This window comes from Leuciscus leuciscus (assembly GCF_965113295.1).
Source record: "Leuciscus leuciscus genome assembly, chromosome: 21".
In the NCBI taxonomy this organism is placed as follows: domain Eukaryota; kingdom Metazoa; phylum Chordata; class Actinopteri; order Cypriniformes; family Leuciscidae; genus Leuciscus; species Leuciscus leuciscus.
Genome location: NC_138745.1, coordinates 14543729 through 14563174, shown reverse-complemented (window position 1 = coordinate 14563174; position 19446 = coordinate 14543729). Strand labels below are relative to the sequence as shown.

Sequence of the window (19446 nt, the reverse complement as noted above, 5' to 3'; positions counted from 1 at the left end):
CCTGTAAAGTCAAAATTAAGTATGTGTTCTGAGTTTGTCACACCAAAGAAAAATTTGTTATTAGCCACCCAGACAAATTTCAATGATAAAAAAAAGCCGGCAAGTACATAAAATAAGCTATCACTATAATTATAACATAAGCACACAAGGCAACTTACACTCATTGGTGGCGCGACGGGAGTATGAACACCGAGGCGGGAGATAGTCGGCTCGGCCCCATTCACCAGTAACAGCGGATTATCAGTGAATCCCAGTTGTCTCCGACGAAAGTTTATAAAACTATCCCGTGCAAAATGATCACTACAGAGGCGGGTTTTGGTGGTGATCCTCAGCTCTCCATCAAGGTGGCTCACCTATTCACTCATTTAATCACAAAATGAATCCACATCTTCCAGAATTGCCTTTACAGCGACTTTAAAGAAGTGGTTTGACTATAATAAGTTATCTTTAAATGAAAATAAAACTAAATTTATGATATTTTCTGGTAATAGGACTCAAAGCAATGCTAAGTTACACTCAAATGGAGTTGAAATTGAAAGAGTCTATGAAACAAAATTTTTAGGTGTGATCTTAGATAATAAACTTAGTTGGAAACCACATATTGAATACATTAGAAGTAAGGTAGCAAAATCAGTAGGAATATTGTATAAAACAAAAGATCTAATAAATAAAATAGGTTTGAGAATTATATATTCCTCTTTAGTAATGCCTTATTTGTCATATTGTTCAGAAATATGGGGAAATGCAAATAAAACAAATATAGCTGTATTAATTAAGTTACAAAAAAGAGCTATTCGAATTATTAATAAAGTAGGATATTGCGAACCAACTAACAAATTATTTATTCAGAGTAATACTTTAAAATTTACAGATATTGTATATATAAAAATATTGGAAATAATGTATAGAGCACTTAATAAAAGTCTTCCATCTGGTATTCAAAAATTATAAGAGAGGGTAGATATAACTTAAGAGGTCTGTTTATGTTTGAATGTGGAAAAGAAAGAATTAATGTAAAATCTAGATGTGTATCAGTTATGGGTGTGAAATTATGGAATGCACTAAAAGATGATTTGAAATTATGTACTTCTCTGTTTAGCTTTTAAAAAAAATTTTAAAAGAAAATTGTTAATGATTATTCAGTTAGTATGTAAATTCTGTTAATATTATGTAAAAAAATGAATAAATAAATAAATAAATAATGTATGTGCAGTATTGTATAATTATGTATATATATATATATTTTTTTAAATAATTTATAATGCTGATTCTTCAGGTATGTGGTTAAATAGGGTAGGCAAATATAAGCCTTGGCTTCAGCCTACTTTTTTGGGTTATTTCATTGTTAAATTTACCAGAAAAATAAAAATCAAATCAAATCAAATCATAACGGAGATACTGTCTTGATTCCTGTACTGTGTTTCCCTTGTCTTGTATGGACTTTTGTTATTTCCTGTCCTGTGCCATGTTTTGTAGTCCTTTGTAGTTTTTCTTGTTTATTAGTCTCCCCAGGTGTTTCTGATTAACCACACCCCCTTGTTATCTTGTTTAGCTTGTTTGCCTGTGTATATAAACGTCTGTGCTTCAGTTGTTGTTTGTTGTTCGTTGTAGCTGTTTCCGTGTTCCTGTCCTGAGTTCTGTGTTCCTTTGTTTGCCCTGGAGTTCCTGTTTGTTTCATTAAATTAGTTTTGCGTATGGATTCTCTCTCTGCTTCGTCCTTGCCTCATCGTAACAGAACGACCGACCAAAAAGAATGAATCCAGCAGCATTAAATGGGAATCTCCAGCCAAGTAGGCGGCCACGCCTGATTCTGCTTCCCAGGATGTCCATCGCCATGTCGCCTGAGTGTCTCCAGCCAAGAAGGCGGCAACGCTTGATTCTGGTTCCCAGGATGGCCGTCGCCATGTCGCCTAAGAGATCATCTATGGCAGAGATGTCCGCCTTCACGCTTCCTAAGCTTTTTTCTATTCCTGATACCGCGTCTGTTCCTGAGTTTGAGCCTGAACCTGAGCTTCACGTCACGTCTGCCGATCCAGAGATTGAGCTTCACGTCACGTCTGCCGATCCAGAGACTGAGCTTCACGTCACGTCTGCCGATCCAGAGACTGAGCTTCACGTCACGTCTGCCGATCCAGAGACTGAGCTTCACGTCACGTCTGCCGATCCAGAGACTGAGCTTCACGTCACGTCTGCCGATCCAGAGACTGAGCTTCACGTCACGTCTGCCGATCCAGAGACTGAGCTTCACGTCACGTCTGCCGATCCAGAGACTGAGCTTCACGTCACGTCTGCCGATCCAGAGACTGAGCTTCACGTCACGGCTGCCGATCCAGAGACTGAGCTTCACGTCACGGCTGCCGATCCAGAGACTGAGCTTCACGTCACGGCTGCCGATCCAGAGACTGAGCTTCACGTCACGGCTGCCGATCCAGAGACTGTTCACGTCACGCCTGCCGAGCCTGCACTTCACGCCAGTCCAGCCGAGCCTGAGACTGAGAGCGTCATGCCCGCCGAGCCAGAGTCTGTGATGGTCCTGCCCAGCTCAAAGCCCTCTTCGCCGCTGGTCCTGCCCAGCTCAAAGCCCTCTTCGCCGCTGGTCCTGCCCAGCTCAAAGCCCTCTTCGCCTCTGGTCCAGTCCAGCTCAAAGCCCTCTTCGCCGCTGGTCCAGTCCAGCTCAAAGCCCTCTTCGCCGCTGGTCCAGTCCAGCTCAAAGCCCTCTTCGCCGCTAGTCCAGTCCAGCTCAAAGCCCTCTTCGCCGCTGGTCCTGTCCAGCTCAAAGCCCTCTTCGCCGCTGGTTCCTTTCAGTCCAGAGCTTCCTTCGCCGCTGGTCCCGTCCAGCCCAGAGCTTCCTTCGCCGCTGGTCCCATCCAGCACAGAGACTTTTCCGCCGCTGGTTCTGCCCAGTCCTGAGCCTGTCTCCACCCCAGAACCTCAGCCCTCACCTGAGATGGCCACCGGCATGCCAGAACCTCAGCCCTCACCAGTGATGGCCGCCGACGTGCTTGTTCTTCAGCCGGTGTCTATTCTTGAGCTGGTGTCTGTTCCTGAGCCGGTGCCTGCTCCAGCCTATGACTCCGTAGCTGTCCCCAAGAAAATTGGGGGGGGGGGGGGGCAGTAGGTCCCGCGATTGGACCATGGAGGTTGGACCACACCGCCATGGTCACCTCTTCAGCCAGCTCTGCCCTGGCCGCCTGAAGGGTCGTCTCCGCCCTGGCCGCCTGAAGGGTCGTCTCCGCCCTGGGGGTCGACTCCGCCCTGGGGGTCGACTCCGCCTGAAGGTTCGTCTCCGCCCTGGCCGCTTGAAGGGTCGTCTCCACCTGAAGGGTCTTCTCGGCCCTGGTCGCCTGCACTGCCTGCTCCGCCCTGGTCGCCTGCTCCGCCCTGGCCTCCCGTTCTACTGCAGTCTCCAGGCCCTCTTCCGCTCCACGGGCCTGGCCCTCCATCCCGCCCCCCGGGTCCGCCTCCGCTCCACCACCCTCCTGAACTATTTTCTGAGGAGCGTCTGGAATCCGCTCCTTAAGTGGGGGGCTATGTCATGATTCCTGTACTGTGTATCCCTTGTCTTGTATGGACTTTTGTTATTTCCTGTCCTGTGCCATGTTTTGTAGTCCTTTGTAGTTTTTCTTGTTTATTAGTCTCCCCAGGTGTTTCTGATTAACCACACCCCCTTGTTATCTTGTTTAGCTTGTTTGCCTGTGTATATAAACGTCTGTGCTTCTGTTGTTGTTTGTCGTTCGTTGTAGCTGTTTCCGTGTTCCTGTCCTGAGTTCTGTGTTCCTTTGTTTGCCCTGGAGTTCCTGTTTGTTTCATTAAATTAGTTTTGCGTATGGATTCTCTCTCTGCTTCGTCCTTGCCTCATCGTAACAGATACCAACAGTTAAATATTGGGTTAAAATAAATCAAACACATTGTAATGGATTCTCCTTGCAGATAAATACACTCACAGAATAATTGCACTCACTCACATCCATACACAATAAATACCACAGGGCTGTCACTTTCGCTGTCACTGTCATCAGAGGACGACACGTCTCCAGATTCAAAGAAATCACTGACTAGCCTTAGCCACTTTTGATGACCAGCAGCAGAGCTTAGGTTAGAAGCCTCCAGTGAGTTCAACGGTTTTGGCGACTTTGCTCTCTTTTGACAGCGACATTTCTCAAATTAATAATATTTAATCTTTCTGAGGAGATCTGCTAGCTTGTTTACACAGAGCGCTGCGAGTCTGACAGGAGGATGGCTGGACCAATCGCGTGCAATGGCTTCCCATTAACAAATGATCAGCGTTTGTGTACATTTCTAAGCTTTTTGATTGGTTCTATACAACGTGTAACACCATATAGAGAGCCTAAGTCCCTCCCCTTCCGGTTGACCACCATGGGACCTTAACTCGGAAAAATATTGTATGGTAGTCAATGGCGAGAGACAACACATATTTTGATCTCGTTTGAATTGTGCCCTGAATTACACATATGATGTTTGTCAATTTAAAAGATACATTTTAAAGTCAAGAAAGTCGCAGTTTGATGTAAAACTGTTGAGGTATAAGACTGTGAAAATACGTAATTACAAAGACTGCAAACCCAAAAGGCGCACATGTTACGTCATACCCTTTCTCTCAATGAATGAAGCTAACTTTACTGAAGGTATCGTCTGTCATTTTTTTCTATAATCTTACCTTATAATCGTAACGTTACGCCGTCATGCCTGAGTGTTTTGTACCAGACTGCACACCAGTAGTTGGTGACGTACATAGAGCGAGACGAGAGATGTAGTTCATTGCGCGATTTTCACATAAAACTAAATGTTACTCTTCTGTGTTATGACAAACTGCGACTTTCTTGACTTTCATAATTATCTTTTAAATTGACAAACATCATATGTGTAATTCAGGGCACAGTTCAGACGGAATAAAAAGATAAGTTGTCTCTCGCCATTGACTACCATTCATATTTTTTCCGACATAAGGTCCCATGAGCAGGAAGCGGAGGGGTGGGACTTACCAGCTCTATCCCCTGAAACGTCTCTGCTCTCCAAATAGAGAGCCTAAGTCCCGCCCCTTCCGCTAACCCCACTGGACCTCTAGGTTGAAAAATCGTCAATGCAAGTGAATGTGAGAAAATAATTATTTTCTGGTCCCGTTTGAATTTTGCCATGAATGTGAACATATGTTGTCTGTGAATTTTTTATATAATTTTTCGTGTGAAGAATGCTACAATTTAGCGGGTAGAAGTTTGATACGGTTAGACTTTATGTGAGAGCACTTTGTGGAATACAACCTAGTTTTTACATCAGACGGGAATCTGAAGAAAGAACAGCCCATTTGGTTTGAATGGTGACATTTGGGTACAAAACACACAGGCATCTCGATCTGTCTCCATAGATTATCGCAGCATTAGCTCCGTGATTTGACACGTGGAGGGAAAATGTGTTATGGGGTGACGTCACATAGGCGACATGTAGTCTTTCTCGTTATGTCTTTTCCACAACTGCTTGCCAAAGAATCATACAATATACTGTCAAACTCGTAACACGAAAAATTATATAAAAAATTCACAGATAACATATGTTCACATTCATGGCACAATTCAAACGGGACCAGAAAATAATTATTTTCTCACATTCACTTGCATTGACGATTTTTCAACCTAGAGGTCCACTTGGGGTTTTACGGATGGGCGGGACTTACCAGCTCTATACCCGGGAAATGCTCAGAGGTGACGAGAGGAGTTGAGAAAAGCAATATTCATTTCCAGCGAATTTAGTAAAACTTTGTAAACTTTAATAGTCATTTAAATACCTTTACTCAATTATCTGGACTACGAAACTTTAGGAGATTATTTTTGAATGTCTGTTCTTTGAAATTTTGCACACAAAAAAACAAACAAACAAAAAATATATTATTTCATTGTTTTTCCACATAATCGGCCCATATCTTAAAATGGAACGTTGCGACTTCCGACTCATTTCGCCAGAGTGGGTCACATTTAATGAAATTTTTTACGCAATTAACGCAGCATCCTTTTTTTTCTGTCATCAATCATGCTTGGTAAACACTGTCTGTAACAGACACAACAGTATTTTTCATTTTTTCAAGCTCATTGCTCATAAAAAAAACAAACAATCATCATGTTTTCAGGCCATTTCAAGCTTGATTTTGACATGACATAAAGCAGTGATATTTAAGGGCCTATTTAAACCTGGTCACATGAAAAATGCGTTTTTACTGATCAAATAGCTATCTGATTTATCAAAATGATTCCATTTACACCTGGTCACATAAATGTGTTTTCGCAAAATGGATATAAATCCGATCTTAAATTCCGCGCAATATTCACGTCACCGAAGTTCGGAGTTCACGTTACCGAAAGCAAAAGATATGAGCTGCATTTTATTGATCATCAAGCTAATTTCAAAATCAAAGACTGCAATAGGAGAGAGCGCAGCAACAGCACTTGTAAGATAATTTAGTTTCTTTATTTTTAATGAAGATGATTGAGTGTTAAGCGTCTGCGATCTATGGGATCAATATCCCATCTAAAGTATTGCAGCCACGGATCAAAAAATAATAAGCGTCAATCAAAAATTTAAAAACACATGTAAAAATATATTGCACAAACTGAAAAAAATTATGCAAAAATATAGCTGCAAGCAGCGATTACGGGCCCAAGCCGGTAGCACCGCAACCCCGGTGCCTTTAGTTACCTAAAGGCACCGGGGTGGCGGTGCCGCCGGCTTTGGCCCTTCATCGCTGCTTGCAGCTATATTTATATATACTGTATATGTGTGTGTATATGTAAAAGGTTTTCTTTTAAAAACAGTTTTCAGTCGGGGGACATTTTACAAATCTCGCAAAATGAGGAGGATGAAGAGGCTACAAGTACTAATAATGTGGATAGATGCCGTAATGGAAACGGTACAGAGAAACGAATGGGTCCATGAACGTTTCCAGCTGTGGTGGAGAAAATGTGTGTTCTTTACAGATAATGAATGGTTCTGCAACTTTCAGATGCGAAGGCAAACATTTAAATATATTTGCGATGTATATATTAATGACAGTGGGCAGGGTTTTGTGTGACATCCACCTGTGAATGCAGACACGATGGCTGGATTGCGTTTACATTACACTGAGATCCGATCACAATGCGTCCTCGACTACCTCCGAACCTGGACACTCTAACATTTAAATATATTTGCGATGTATATTTTTGAACTTGTTGATACTTACAAGTATTTGGGTATCTGGCTTGATAAAGGTTTTACCTTTAAAAAACACATTGAAGCTCTCGCTATGAAACTTAAATTCACTCTGGCATTCTTATATAGATTAAAATCTTGCTTTTTTAGGACTATAAGAAAAAGACTGGTTGCAGGACTATTCCTGTCTCAGATAGATTATGGGGATATCATCTATCAATTTGCTTGTCCATCTACTCTGTCAATACTAGACCCTCTTTATCATGCGGCTCTCAGGTTCATTACAAATGCTGGCTATCAGACGCATCACTGCATCTTATACAATATGGTAAATTGGCCGTCACTTAAATCGCGCAGGATGCGACATTGGTACATTTTTATTTATAAAGCGATTTTAGGTATCTTGCCGTCTTATATTTGTTTAAAATTTGTTCGTACTCAAAGTACATATCAATTAAGATCTAGTGATGTACTTTTTAAGTTACCAAGAATGAGGACAGAAGCAGGAAAGAGGGGTCTGTCTTACTATGGTCCTTCGTCCTGGAATGAACTCCAGTCTAGACTTAAGATTGGTGCGCTAATTTCCTTAGCTGCTTTAAAAAAAAGAATATCTGATATGCGGACGGACATGTGCCATTGTTTTAATTAATGGTGGGTGGATATTGACTTCTAGCCCTTATTTCATTTGTTTATATATTATAACCTCATTGCATCTTCACATGCAAATATTTTGTATATTTTGTGTAAATCTGCTTTGTATTTTATATTGTAATTTATTGTCTTGCAACCTATGATTGAACGTGCTATACAGGACTCCCTTGTAAAAGAGACTGTGTCTCAATGGGACTTTTCCTGTTTAAATAAAGGTTATATATATATATATATATATATATATATATATTAATGACAGTGGGCAGGGTTTTGTGTGACATCCACCTGTGAATGCAGACAGGATGTCTGGATTGCGTTTACATTAAACTGAGATCCGATCACAATGCGTCCTCGACTACCTCCGAACCTGGACACGCTGATTGGATAACATTCCAATCAGAAGCGCGTTTACACTTGTCTTTTCAATGTGTCTGTGGACAACATCCGGATACAGGTTGCATGTTAATACCAAGTGTAAATGCAGCCAAACAGAGCTACAGTAAATCCTAGTATTGTTACAGCAGCAACATGTATAACAATCAGATTGCAATGTTGGCGAATATCAACAGCAGTAGGACCGACGTTGCAGTTAAGTACAGGGACCGTTCGGTATTTATGGAAGGGGCCACCGGAGGAAAATAGGGGAGGGTCATGTCTTTTTATTCTTTGTTGAGGGGAGGGTCATCCAACTTTTTTTAGTCTAGGGGGAGGGTCACCCAACTTTTATATTCATGAAAACAGCAACATTTCAAAGTGGCTTGTTTGGTGCTATTTGTTTCCATTTAGCTCCATGTTGATCTCGCGTTATCAGACCCCCTTCGATATCAGATGGGTCTGACCCAACAAAAATCCAGTTTGGGCTGTTTGACAGTGCGCGCGCACTTCAGTTTGCGCTTAGAAAAAGTGCATCATGTCAGAACAGAATGCCAAATAAATGTTTACCCGGCAAATCTTTAAAGCACGAGCAAATAATGAACTTTTGTGATTGCGAATAAGTGCACAGTGTCCTGTGAGTGTAACTCCAGCGCTGCATTAACATGTGATGTGAACGTACGTCGAGTTTTACAGTATTGGGACTGAGGCGCCAGAACTGCTGCTGATAGAATGTGCGCTGTAGCGCGATACTACCATATTTTAGTTTCCATTCTTATTTTGTTTCCACGATGTGTAAGATGTAGGGCTACCACATCTTTAAATTACTATTAGTATTATTTAAGTTAACATAATAAAATACGTAGACCTAGGCTACACCACAAAAACTAGTTGAGGATAAATTCGTTAAAATTGGGCGATTCCAGTGTTATGGACGTGACATTTGCAGTCAAAACTTGAAATATAAATTCTCAGAAAATGCATTTAATACCTATATTTTGAAACGTCTGAAAGGAGTCAAGACATTAGAAAAATATCAGTCTACACATGCGTTTTATATTTAATATGAGGGAAATAGCCTACACATGTGACGTGACAAAAAAATCTTTAACTTTTAGGTGGCAAAATATTTTTTAGTAATTCTATAAATTACATTGTGCAAACCAAAAGATATATACCCACCGGATGAATAAAGATCGGCCTCCACAGAACATAAAATATTATTTTTATTTTATTTTTCGTGTTCGCATTTATGTAAAAAAAAATAAAAAATAAAAAAATAAAAAAACAATGTTACGAGTGTCAGTTCTCCATTACGGACATGACTGCTCTGAAAGCGAAATTTCACAGAGACCTCAAACAGAAAGCACAAAGCCTTTCTTTAAAGTGAATTTCGTTTTTTTATTAATTTTATCTTAATTTTAATCAATGTTTCATCTGGATTTAATAAATAATAAGTAAATATAGTAGAAAATAGATAATCATGACACGGAGGCGCGGGCGAGTGAACTGGACTCTTGTCTCATAAATGAACCGAAACTCAGCGTAAGGTAGGCTACTTGCCTCACAGACCTGAGAAATATATAGAAAGCTTGAAATGTCTAATTTTAAACAGAACTATTCAAAACGAAGGAAAACAGACTGCTTTCTGCTTATGAAATATGCATTTCTCTCTGGCTCGTTCTGAGAAGATCGACGCATCGTCAACTTCATCTTTGCAGTCGACACAGAAAACACTTGTTTATTAATAAACAATTAAAATGTCTCCTTGCTATATTTGACATATTAATAATCATTACTTTTGCCGGTTCTTTGTGACAGCTTGCAGATGCTTTGTTGGCAGCGCCACCCACATGTTCAACGAGTCACACCGCATCAGCACCGAAAACATGATTTTTTTCAAATCTAAAATCAAAAATCATGATACGAACCAAATCGTAGGTTTGGTCTATCGGTACAGCCCTAGTAAGATGAGAAAGCAAGAGTTTATGGTTTAAAAACAAACAAACAATGGTTATCTGAACATCTTTGCCAAGCGCAAACCAGTACAGAAGTAATCAATAAATTATCGGGGAGGGTCATGCCTTTTTTCACAATTAGTTTGGAGGGTCATAGAAAAATGTATTGCTGGCGAAGGGAGGGTCATGTCTTTTTTGACAACAGATCTCAAAACTCCTCCGGTGACCCCTTAAATAAAAAACGAACAGTCCCTTACGAAAAATAAGTTTATTCAAGTGTGCTATTAGTATACTTATTTTAAACTAAAAATAAGAAAGTATACTTTCAGACTACTTTTTAAGTAGTTCTCAGAAATATACTTCAAATTGCACTGAAGTATACTTGACTTATACTGACAGAAAAGTCTAAGTATATTTGGCCTATTCTTGTTGATCGAGATATACTTAAAAGTATAATTAAGTATTCTAAGCATTCTTGGCTTGTACTTGTTTACTATTTTGATTGAGTAGCTTATTAAATACGTTTTTAAAAACATAATATTACACGGTGTCTTATAAACTAACATGTTCATGTTTATATAGTAACAAGCTTTCGGGTGGAATAGCTTATAGAGTAAATAAAATGAGCATGGAACTGAACCTGATCTTGTACACAGCGATAATAATAATTTAAAGTTTATTCAAGTGTTCTATTAATATACTTCTTTTCAACTAAAAATAAGAAAGCATACTTTCAGACTACATTTTATACTTCTCAGAAATATACTTAAATTACACTTAAGTGTACTTGACTTATACTGAGAGAAAAGTCCAAGTATATTTGGCCTGTACTTGTACTCAATCTTTTGATTGAAATATACTTAAAAGTATAATTAAGTATTCAAAGTATACTTGGCTTGAAGTTGTGTTAACTCTTTTGAGTAGCCTATTAAATATACTTTTTTTTTTCATTGTTTTTCATATACAGTCTTATGAAACTTACATTGTTTGAAAATATTGATATAAAACAGATATGTTTCTAATTCTGTGTATCTGAATTTTTGTTTAGGCTTGTCTACTGGTAGTGTACATAGGAATTTACTTTAATTCTACTTTACTCTTTCCCCGCCATTGACTGAATTTTCCAGCTATCCATGTTTTCACTGTTATACGGTAGGGGACGCTATATGACATCTTCTAGTACAGAATCTCCAGATCAAAACACAGGAGAAGAAGAAGCTGAAACAAGTGATAGGAGATTGCTCACTCAAATGTAAAATAACGTGATCATCAAACATTAAACAGCGTGCAAATCAAAACTGCTTAATATTACCAAATGAAATGAAGCGTAACCCATGAAGAGAAAACATCCTCCCTGCATCCTCGTTTCCTTTCCTCGCTTCCTTTCCTCGCGTCTCAGCTCCTCCCCCTGTAGGATGCGAGGGAAGGACGCAAGGAAAGAAAAGGAGGATGGAGGAATCGAATGAAAGCTTTTTTTATACATTCGAATACTTGATCACTCGAGCGTCACTTCACTGCGTCATCAGCAGCGCTCAAAGGATCTGCCCTTATGTTGTTGAAGTTTGTTTATTTAAGAAATTCATAATAAATAATAATAATAATAAAGCAAGATACCCTGTTGAAATATGTGAGATGTGTGGTTTATATAAACTGCAAAGGTAAACTATAAATTAAAATGATTGTGACCGATGTGAAGGGGAGGAGAATTTATACGTGCGTCACGTTTAGTCGATAAAACACTTCCGCATAGGATACACCTGTTTATCTTCGCTCATGACTCCTGAGGAAGCTTCCTCACTCCTCGATCTTCGACTCCTTGCGGTGCAATTAGAGAATTGAAATGTCCTTAAAGATGGCTGAGCTCGATCGGTTTCCGGGTCATAGGATGGAGGACGGAGGAGCGAGGAGACGATGAGGGATATTGAGAAGCACCCTCTATCATTTTGTCAAACGCTCTACGGGGTATGTGTGTGTGCGCGCTTGAGAGCGTCAGGATTTCTGTTGCAGCGCGTTTTGCAGTGGTGGGCATTCCGATCACAGACATGTTGTCGAACATGAGTGGTGGCTATCAGAGGTGTTTATTATCAGTCAGAATCACTCACTCCTTAGAACACAGAAGTATTTTCTTAACAACGGGAGTATAAATAGGAGACTCATTGCAGTTGCACAGCTCATTGATGTAGTGGCATGCTCTAGTGGCTATATGTCATTCATTGAATAAGTGTTCATGCTGTGGTGAGGACAGACAGTCGGTTGCAGTCTGCGAAGTTCAGGAAGTGACGTGATTCACTCCAAATTGTGATGTTGACATAACCATTGCATGGGACAGATATGAAATGCCAAGTAGTAATGATATAGAATATGAGATATAAGTAGATATAATAGAATATGAGCTCAAATATTGAGTTATTTTCCGAATATTGTAAAATAATGACTTGTAAATCTAATGTTCGCGATACATTTCTATTCTCTTGGTGGTGACTGCTATACAGCAACTGCATTAAGCACCATCACTACATTTTGGGAACTCTGAGTCCATAACCGGGATGGGCATTCACGTTTAAATTAACCTTTGCTTAAAGCAGCACTCAGTAACTTCGGGACTTCTTCGCTGTATTCTCGCTTTTTGCTCGCAGGTTTCTCTCTAGAGCTCCCCCACAGCTTCGGAATAGATATTTGACAACACTGTCGTAAAAACTCGTTGTTGATTCTCAGACACCAGAGGCTATAGATCAACGACATCAAAGCAGATGGGACGTTCTTTAAAACGTCTTCTTCATTCGGGTTCGGACAGCGTGAGGGAGCGCAATAATGACAGCATTTTAGCAGATTTCTTTTGGCCGTAAAGCAATTGTTTACATCGCGAGACCTGATATCACGCGAGACTTCCTGACGCAGCGGCCGGCGGCCCGCCGGCTCAAAGTTGCAAGTGCGTATTTTCCGCTCACGGGCACCAGGGGGGTGCGAAACGACCACCATTCAACCCGAAATAAGTAATATAACCATTCCAATGACTCCGAAGCTGTTCAGTTAAGGTAAAAAAAGATACTTAGTTCACCTTTAATCTACGAAACATCAAACATGCCATATTTGTTTAAGAAAGGTGTTTTACAATCTTGCATTCAACGCAGGAGTAAAATACTAGCATACATCAGCAGACATATGTGTTCAAATACAGCAGCAGCAAGCCTTTTACATAAGGTTACTGCGAGTAAGCATAGTGAACATGAGAAAATGTTCATGAGAAAACATAGCATTTAACTGGGGTTTATTACTTTATTTACCAACTTCCAACAACACTTTTCAAGGTTGATGTTTTCATTTACTCGTGCGTGTTCTGGCTCGGTCAGCTAAATACTGTACATGTTAGTCATACTCCATTATTCATCCGTTGTCCAATTGACTCCACATTTACAAATAGTAGTATAGAGGGTTTGACAATGACTCTTCAATTTCAATGCTTCAATCAAACGATGCTAAATGATTTAGCATCGTTTGATTGAAGCGTTGAAATTGAAGCGTCATTGTCAAACTCTCTATACTACTATTTGTAGGAGACTCATTGCAGTTGATGATCATTATATTTGCTCAGGTCGTGGAGGGGTTTTTTTTCTCATCTCTATTAGCCTGCAACGTGTTACCATTTGTTAAAGCCACACATAATGCGCATTCTAGTTGAATATGTCTGAGCTTTCAGCTCAGGCACACATAGTCATAAGCCACTTGAGTTAAGCCATTCGGCGTGGTAGCCCAGGCACAGTCACAGGCCAATAGAGTTTAAGCCATTTGGCAAAGCAGGCCCAGCCAGGCACACATAGTCTAATAGGCCACTAAAGCCAAGCCTTGGGGCCCAAACTACTTAATTTAGTGGCACGCATATACACTGGTATGTAGGCACATATGTAGAACACCACACTGGTAAGTCAATAGGGACATCCCTTGAAAAAAAAAATACAAAAAAAGTAGGAGTACACTTAGGGGTACACTACGAGATGCTTCACGCGCATTATATGCACCTCATGGCAGCCCACATGTCTACTGGCTAGATCTGCTTGGGGGATCTTGCATATGCAGATCTAGTCCACCACGACCAAGCATATGCCCCATTTCTCATACTCAACTAAAGGGTCAGGCACACATAGATAGCATACACACTTTCCTATGGCTCTTTGGAGCAGCAGCAGTACATATGTTTTGGCGGTAGATCTGCTGGGGGTGGGGGATTTTCTGATGTACAGTACACTTCGCTTGTATTGTATTGTCAAATATCATGTCACCTGCTCTGTTGAGGGGTAATTCATGTACGCTATATCAGTGGTTCTCAAACTTTTTACACCAAGTACCACCTCAGAAAATATTTGGCTCTCCAAGTACCACCATAATGACCAATATGAATACAGTAGCGTAGTAGGCCTAACTATTCAGCTATGGTTATGCGTACAGCTCAAAAATGAGGCAGCTTAATTTCTAATAAGAATATTTATTATTGTCAGCCACATTAAACATTGTAAAAACACAGTTTGAACATTAAAACTGCACTGTGCTGCTTACATACAGGTAAATAAAAAACTTAAATAATGATTCAATTAAAATGTATTGCACCTAAAAGTGAAATAAAAACTGAAGCCTACTGTACTTAAAATATGAAGTAAAAAAAAATACTGTACTTAATTAAAAAAAACACAGGCTGTGTATTGATATTTAACCTTTTAAAACGTACATTTAAAATATTCTGGCTGACCCCTAAGTTTTTCAAGGCGATCATTATTTAGAACTGATCACTATAATTGTTTCCATGGTGATGCGTCATTGCTTGTCACGTTACACACCGCAGCCACAATATCGCTGACTGATGTGACTGACTAATGAGCTGCTTTTATTTAATTTTTTTATTCAAAATATTCACAAATTTGTTAGCTATCGCATGAAATATTTGATATTCCGAGTGTCAAATATATGCAAGTGGAAGTGTTATGTTGTTTAAACACCTTTATAACGATCACGTTAGTTGAGCGCCGTCATGTTTGTGCCACTGTTCAGAGAATCGGATCTGTTGGATTGTTACAGCACGTGAATTCATCCACTTCTCCCGAAATACATGAAAGTAGTGGCCGGTGAACTGGGAGAAGAATAGAGTTAACTTTAAAGTTACTAACACAATGTGTAATGAATCAAATCTGATATGAATAAAATGTGTCGTCTAATTATAATGGAAATTATAATTATTTCCGCTTCCATAGACATCAGTGTGTATTTTACAAATTCTAAATGTATTGTTTTTTTTTTAGTACTTGGGTGAATTTAAATGTCTGAAACCTAAAATAAACATTATGTGGTTAAAAACACTGAATAATTGTGATATTTGACAGCGCCTGAGTGGCGCGCGTCCGTCTCTGGCTCAGCGCCAGCCAACTGCGAAAGCACGATTTGAATTTAGCAGTTGATCGCGTGATGCACTGGCCGTTCTACACCGGTGTCAAAGAGTATAGAAGCCTCTTTGCCGGTGTAATCGTATTGTACGCTCCAGGGACCAGCCAAGACTGAGCACAAAATAATAATAGACTGTAAAAGATCACACCGGTTTGATCTTACGTGCGAAATTCAGTGATTCCTCTGCGTACCACTAGACGGAGCCTGCGTACCACTAGAACCACTGCGCTATATTATAAAGCAGCAGCATGTCTTACTTGCTCACAGCAGCGAGGCATGTATGTATTGGCAGTAGCAAGTCCCGTACTTGTTCTGCCGCAGCAACAGCAATAAAAGCAGCAGCAGCGTAGCAGAATCTATTCCGCCAAGACCAAGCATACAACATTGTCATACCCATTACCATGCCAATCACTCTGAGAGTTGTCATGACAGAACATTATTTTGTGTATTTGGTTAAATGCAATGTGTTTACGTGGTTTTAGGTTAACTGTAGACATACTGTACATTATTATTGCTCCACTATGCCCTGCCTTTCTGAAACACTTTGATTTTTACAAAGCTCATCATTCTGAAAAGTGCATGTGCTCTAATTGGTCAGTGATCCAGTGCATTGTGAATAGCCCGGAAATGCCCCTTACCATATTTGGAACGTCAGCTCCCAAAGCAATAATGACAGGTACATTATCAATTTGAGTGCAAATCTGTTCCGGAAAATGCAGATGACAAGCTGATCGATCAACTATGCCAGCGTGACTGGACCAGAATGTATCAGATTGGTAAGGATTTATTTCATTGGGGACATAATTACTGATTATAATGACTTCCTGTCTTTTTACGCATCGTGCTACTGGGGGTGAGAACACTATGTAAACACAAAACCATGTCTGCGTTTGTGATCGTAGAAACGGCAAACCAGCGCTACTCTATACTGCTCAAAACTCGTGTTTGAATAGTCAGTAGCAAATTCTTAAAATATGAAAACATACTTACAGGCTGTGTCTGTGAGTCAGAAGCGCCAGCCTGTACTTGCAAAGATGGAATTGCCCCACTTTTTTAGAATCAGCCTTTGTGCACAGCTGGCCTTGTACTCGCCCAGGTTCTGTAAACAGTCCTCCGAAAAGTGCACAGCACATAGTCGAATATTTTGGTACTGTTCTGGATCAGTGTTGTAAATAAAGATTAACCACGGTTTTCTAATTGTATCTTCTTTTGGAAGGCCAAACAAAGTAGTTTGACTTTTGCAATGAAAAACACAGCGTCTCCACGACACGGTGGCGCCAGCGGCAACAGCGAGAATAAAAGTTACGTCTTCTTTCTTTGCATACACATTTGGGCGGTGTTGTGAACCTCTGCCCCCACATACTGACGTAGATTTGAGGGGGCATGTTTGAATTAAGCGTTTTAGTAAGGCTGAGCCTTAACTTTTACAAAGAATATATCTTTGGGTTTGAGGCTTTGTAACTCTGCAGATCTTATACAGGCACAAACAGCTACATAACACACTAAAGAAAAAGGAAAACAAGAAATCACATCATATGACCCCGTTAAGCCATTAAAATTCAGAGACTATACGTTATTGGGCATTATGATTTTCCACTAAAAGCGTAAACACGGTTTCTGTTCTTTCTTTCTTTTTTTCTTTCTTTCTGAGTCCCAAACTCCTTTTGCATTCTTTTACTCTCACATAATTTCATAAGCTAGCTCACTGTTGCTCTTCTGTAAACCAGGACATATCCTCATCTGTTCATTAGCTGTCTGTTACAAATTTCACTGGATCTCACGCTTAGTATATCATGTACATATACTATCAGAGGGACCAGAGAGAAGAGAAGTGTGGGAGGGGCCGAGAGGCCAGTGAAAGTAGAGCAGCGCTGCCTGGCAGAAAGAAGAACCAGGCCTGCTAAAAATACAGTATCTCCAAGGAGGACAGAAATACACATTGGGTGTGTGCCGTCAAAAGGGAGAGAGAGAAAGAATATAAGGGTAACGTATAAAACAGGCCAAGCTGATATGTAGGATTATTCTTTGTGTACAGTGCACATATGCATATGGGTTACATGACTTTGATCTTTTTCTGTGGATGCCTAAATGAAAACTCCCAACCTTATAGGATTTAGTGGGCGCACTGTTGATAAAACCCCATGTCGCATGACCCAGAAACATTGTGCTGCTCTTTCCCCGTTCTCTGATAGACATCTGTTAAATATATTCTCCAGTAGTAGAGCCAGCCCTCAGACACAAACCCCAGCATTCAATGCATGGGTTCATATTCTCTGCTTCTTAGAGAGAAAAACATTGAGATGTATACAATAAAGCAGAAAACTGACCTTCAGCCTGCACGCAGCATCTGATCAAGCATGTGCACATGCACCAAGGCAATGGTTCTTAATTCTGATCATGGTGCCCCTCCTATCTGCACATTTTCTATGCCTATCTTATTTTAACAGTGGTGGGGCACCTGGACCGGAACTAAGAACCACTACACTTAAGTCTACGTGCACAGAAAAACACACACTACTGTTCAACAGACAAAGAGGTAAGCTTGAAAGACAAACATAATTAACCCTCAACCAATGGTGGGACAGTATGATTTATTAACTAATGGAAAACATGGTCCAGAATCTTGTTTTTTAGTTCAATTTGTTGATTCTAGTGGCATTGAAATACATTTACTATTAATACATTTACAATTACTTAATGCAACTTCTGTTGCATTAAAGCTTTTATTTTCAGTTCACACATTCCCTGGGAATCTCATGACCTTCATGTTGCTAGCGCTAGCTACAAGATTGCCTGTTTAAACAAAATATCCTTTAATTCTAAATTTGAGATCCAAACAATTCTCCAATAACTCCAGTTAGATTATATTGACATTGAAACAAGATTGTGCAAATCTGTGAATAAATGTAAATTAATGCATGAATAAATAGTGCATGTTTAAAAAAAAAAAATGTATGTGTGTGGTTGCTTTTGGTTTTGAGTCAAAGTAACCTTAAACAGAAGCAACATTACTGTACTGGATAACAATCATGTATTCATGTATGTATGTATTTAAAATACATGCCTAATTTATGATACAACCCAGGGTTTATTTATCTATCAATTTATCTACTGGAATTTTATTAGGTCTGTTTTTTTTTTTAAACAAATTTCATGTGCAAATAAGAGATTAATTTAGAATGTTCAGCTATTATGTTTATACCTATCTCTGGGATCCAAAACATAACAGTCAATCTCAACAGAACAACAGGGTTAAGTATAGATAAACAAACAAGATCAGTTCAAATATTTGCCTATTGTTATCTATAACATATATAGGACTTGTCATTTAATAGTATGGAATTACATTTTTTTTTTCAAACTTTTTAAATACGTTTATGTTTCAGGGTCATGATGTTTACATCAATGAAAATGAGCATGTCTTACATGTTAATCCAGTATATCTCTGTAAGTGTTCAATAATGTCTTACCTCTCTGCTCCTGAGTCCACACTTTGGGCAGCTCTGCCAGCAAGAAACAGATCAACAGCACGATACACAGACCCATGTCCACCTCACAATTCTTCTCTCGCTCTCCACTCTCCTATGCTCTCACTCCTCCTCTCTCTCCTCCTGTCACCTCCCTCCTTTCTCTGAGCTGGGTTTTACATACTCTCCTTTTCCCTGGACGTATCCCCATCCTTTTCTTTTTTCCCCTCCCTCTGTTCTTCCTTCCCTTCTGGCTTTTTCCCTCTTTCGGTGACATTAAATACAAAGCCAAATCTTCAAACTACATTCACAAAACCACTGACTCTTCTGGCAAAAAAATAATAATTACAAACCATTTCACCTGTTCTCCA

At 39.8% G+C, this 19446-nt stretch overlaps 1 protein-coding gene across 5 annotated transcripts in view; it reads right to left on the bottom strand.

The window, feature by feature from the left end:
- The window catches only part of plxdc1 (plexin domain containing 1), a 551383-nt gene extending 532162 nt beyond the window's left edge, over positions 1 to 19221 (bottom strand). For all 5 annotated transcript variants that reach the window (XM_082152791.1, XM_082152793.1, XM_082152794.1 and 2 more), the window contains exon 1: positions 19079 to 19221. In XM_082152791.1, coding sequence (XP_082008917.1) covers positions 19079 to 19154 — 76 coding nt within the window. In that variant the 5' untranslated portion in view covers positions 19155 to 19221. The remainder of the gene's footprint in view (positions 1 to 19078) is intronic.
- Positions 19222 to 19446: the final 225 nt, after the last annotated feature.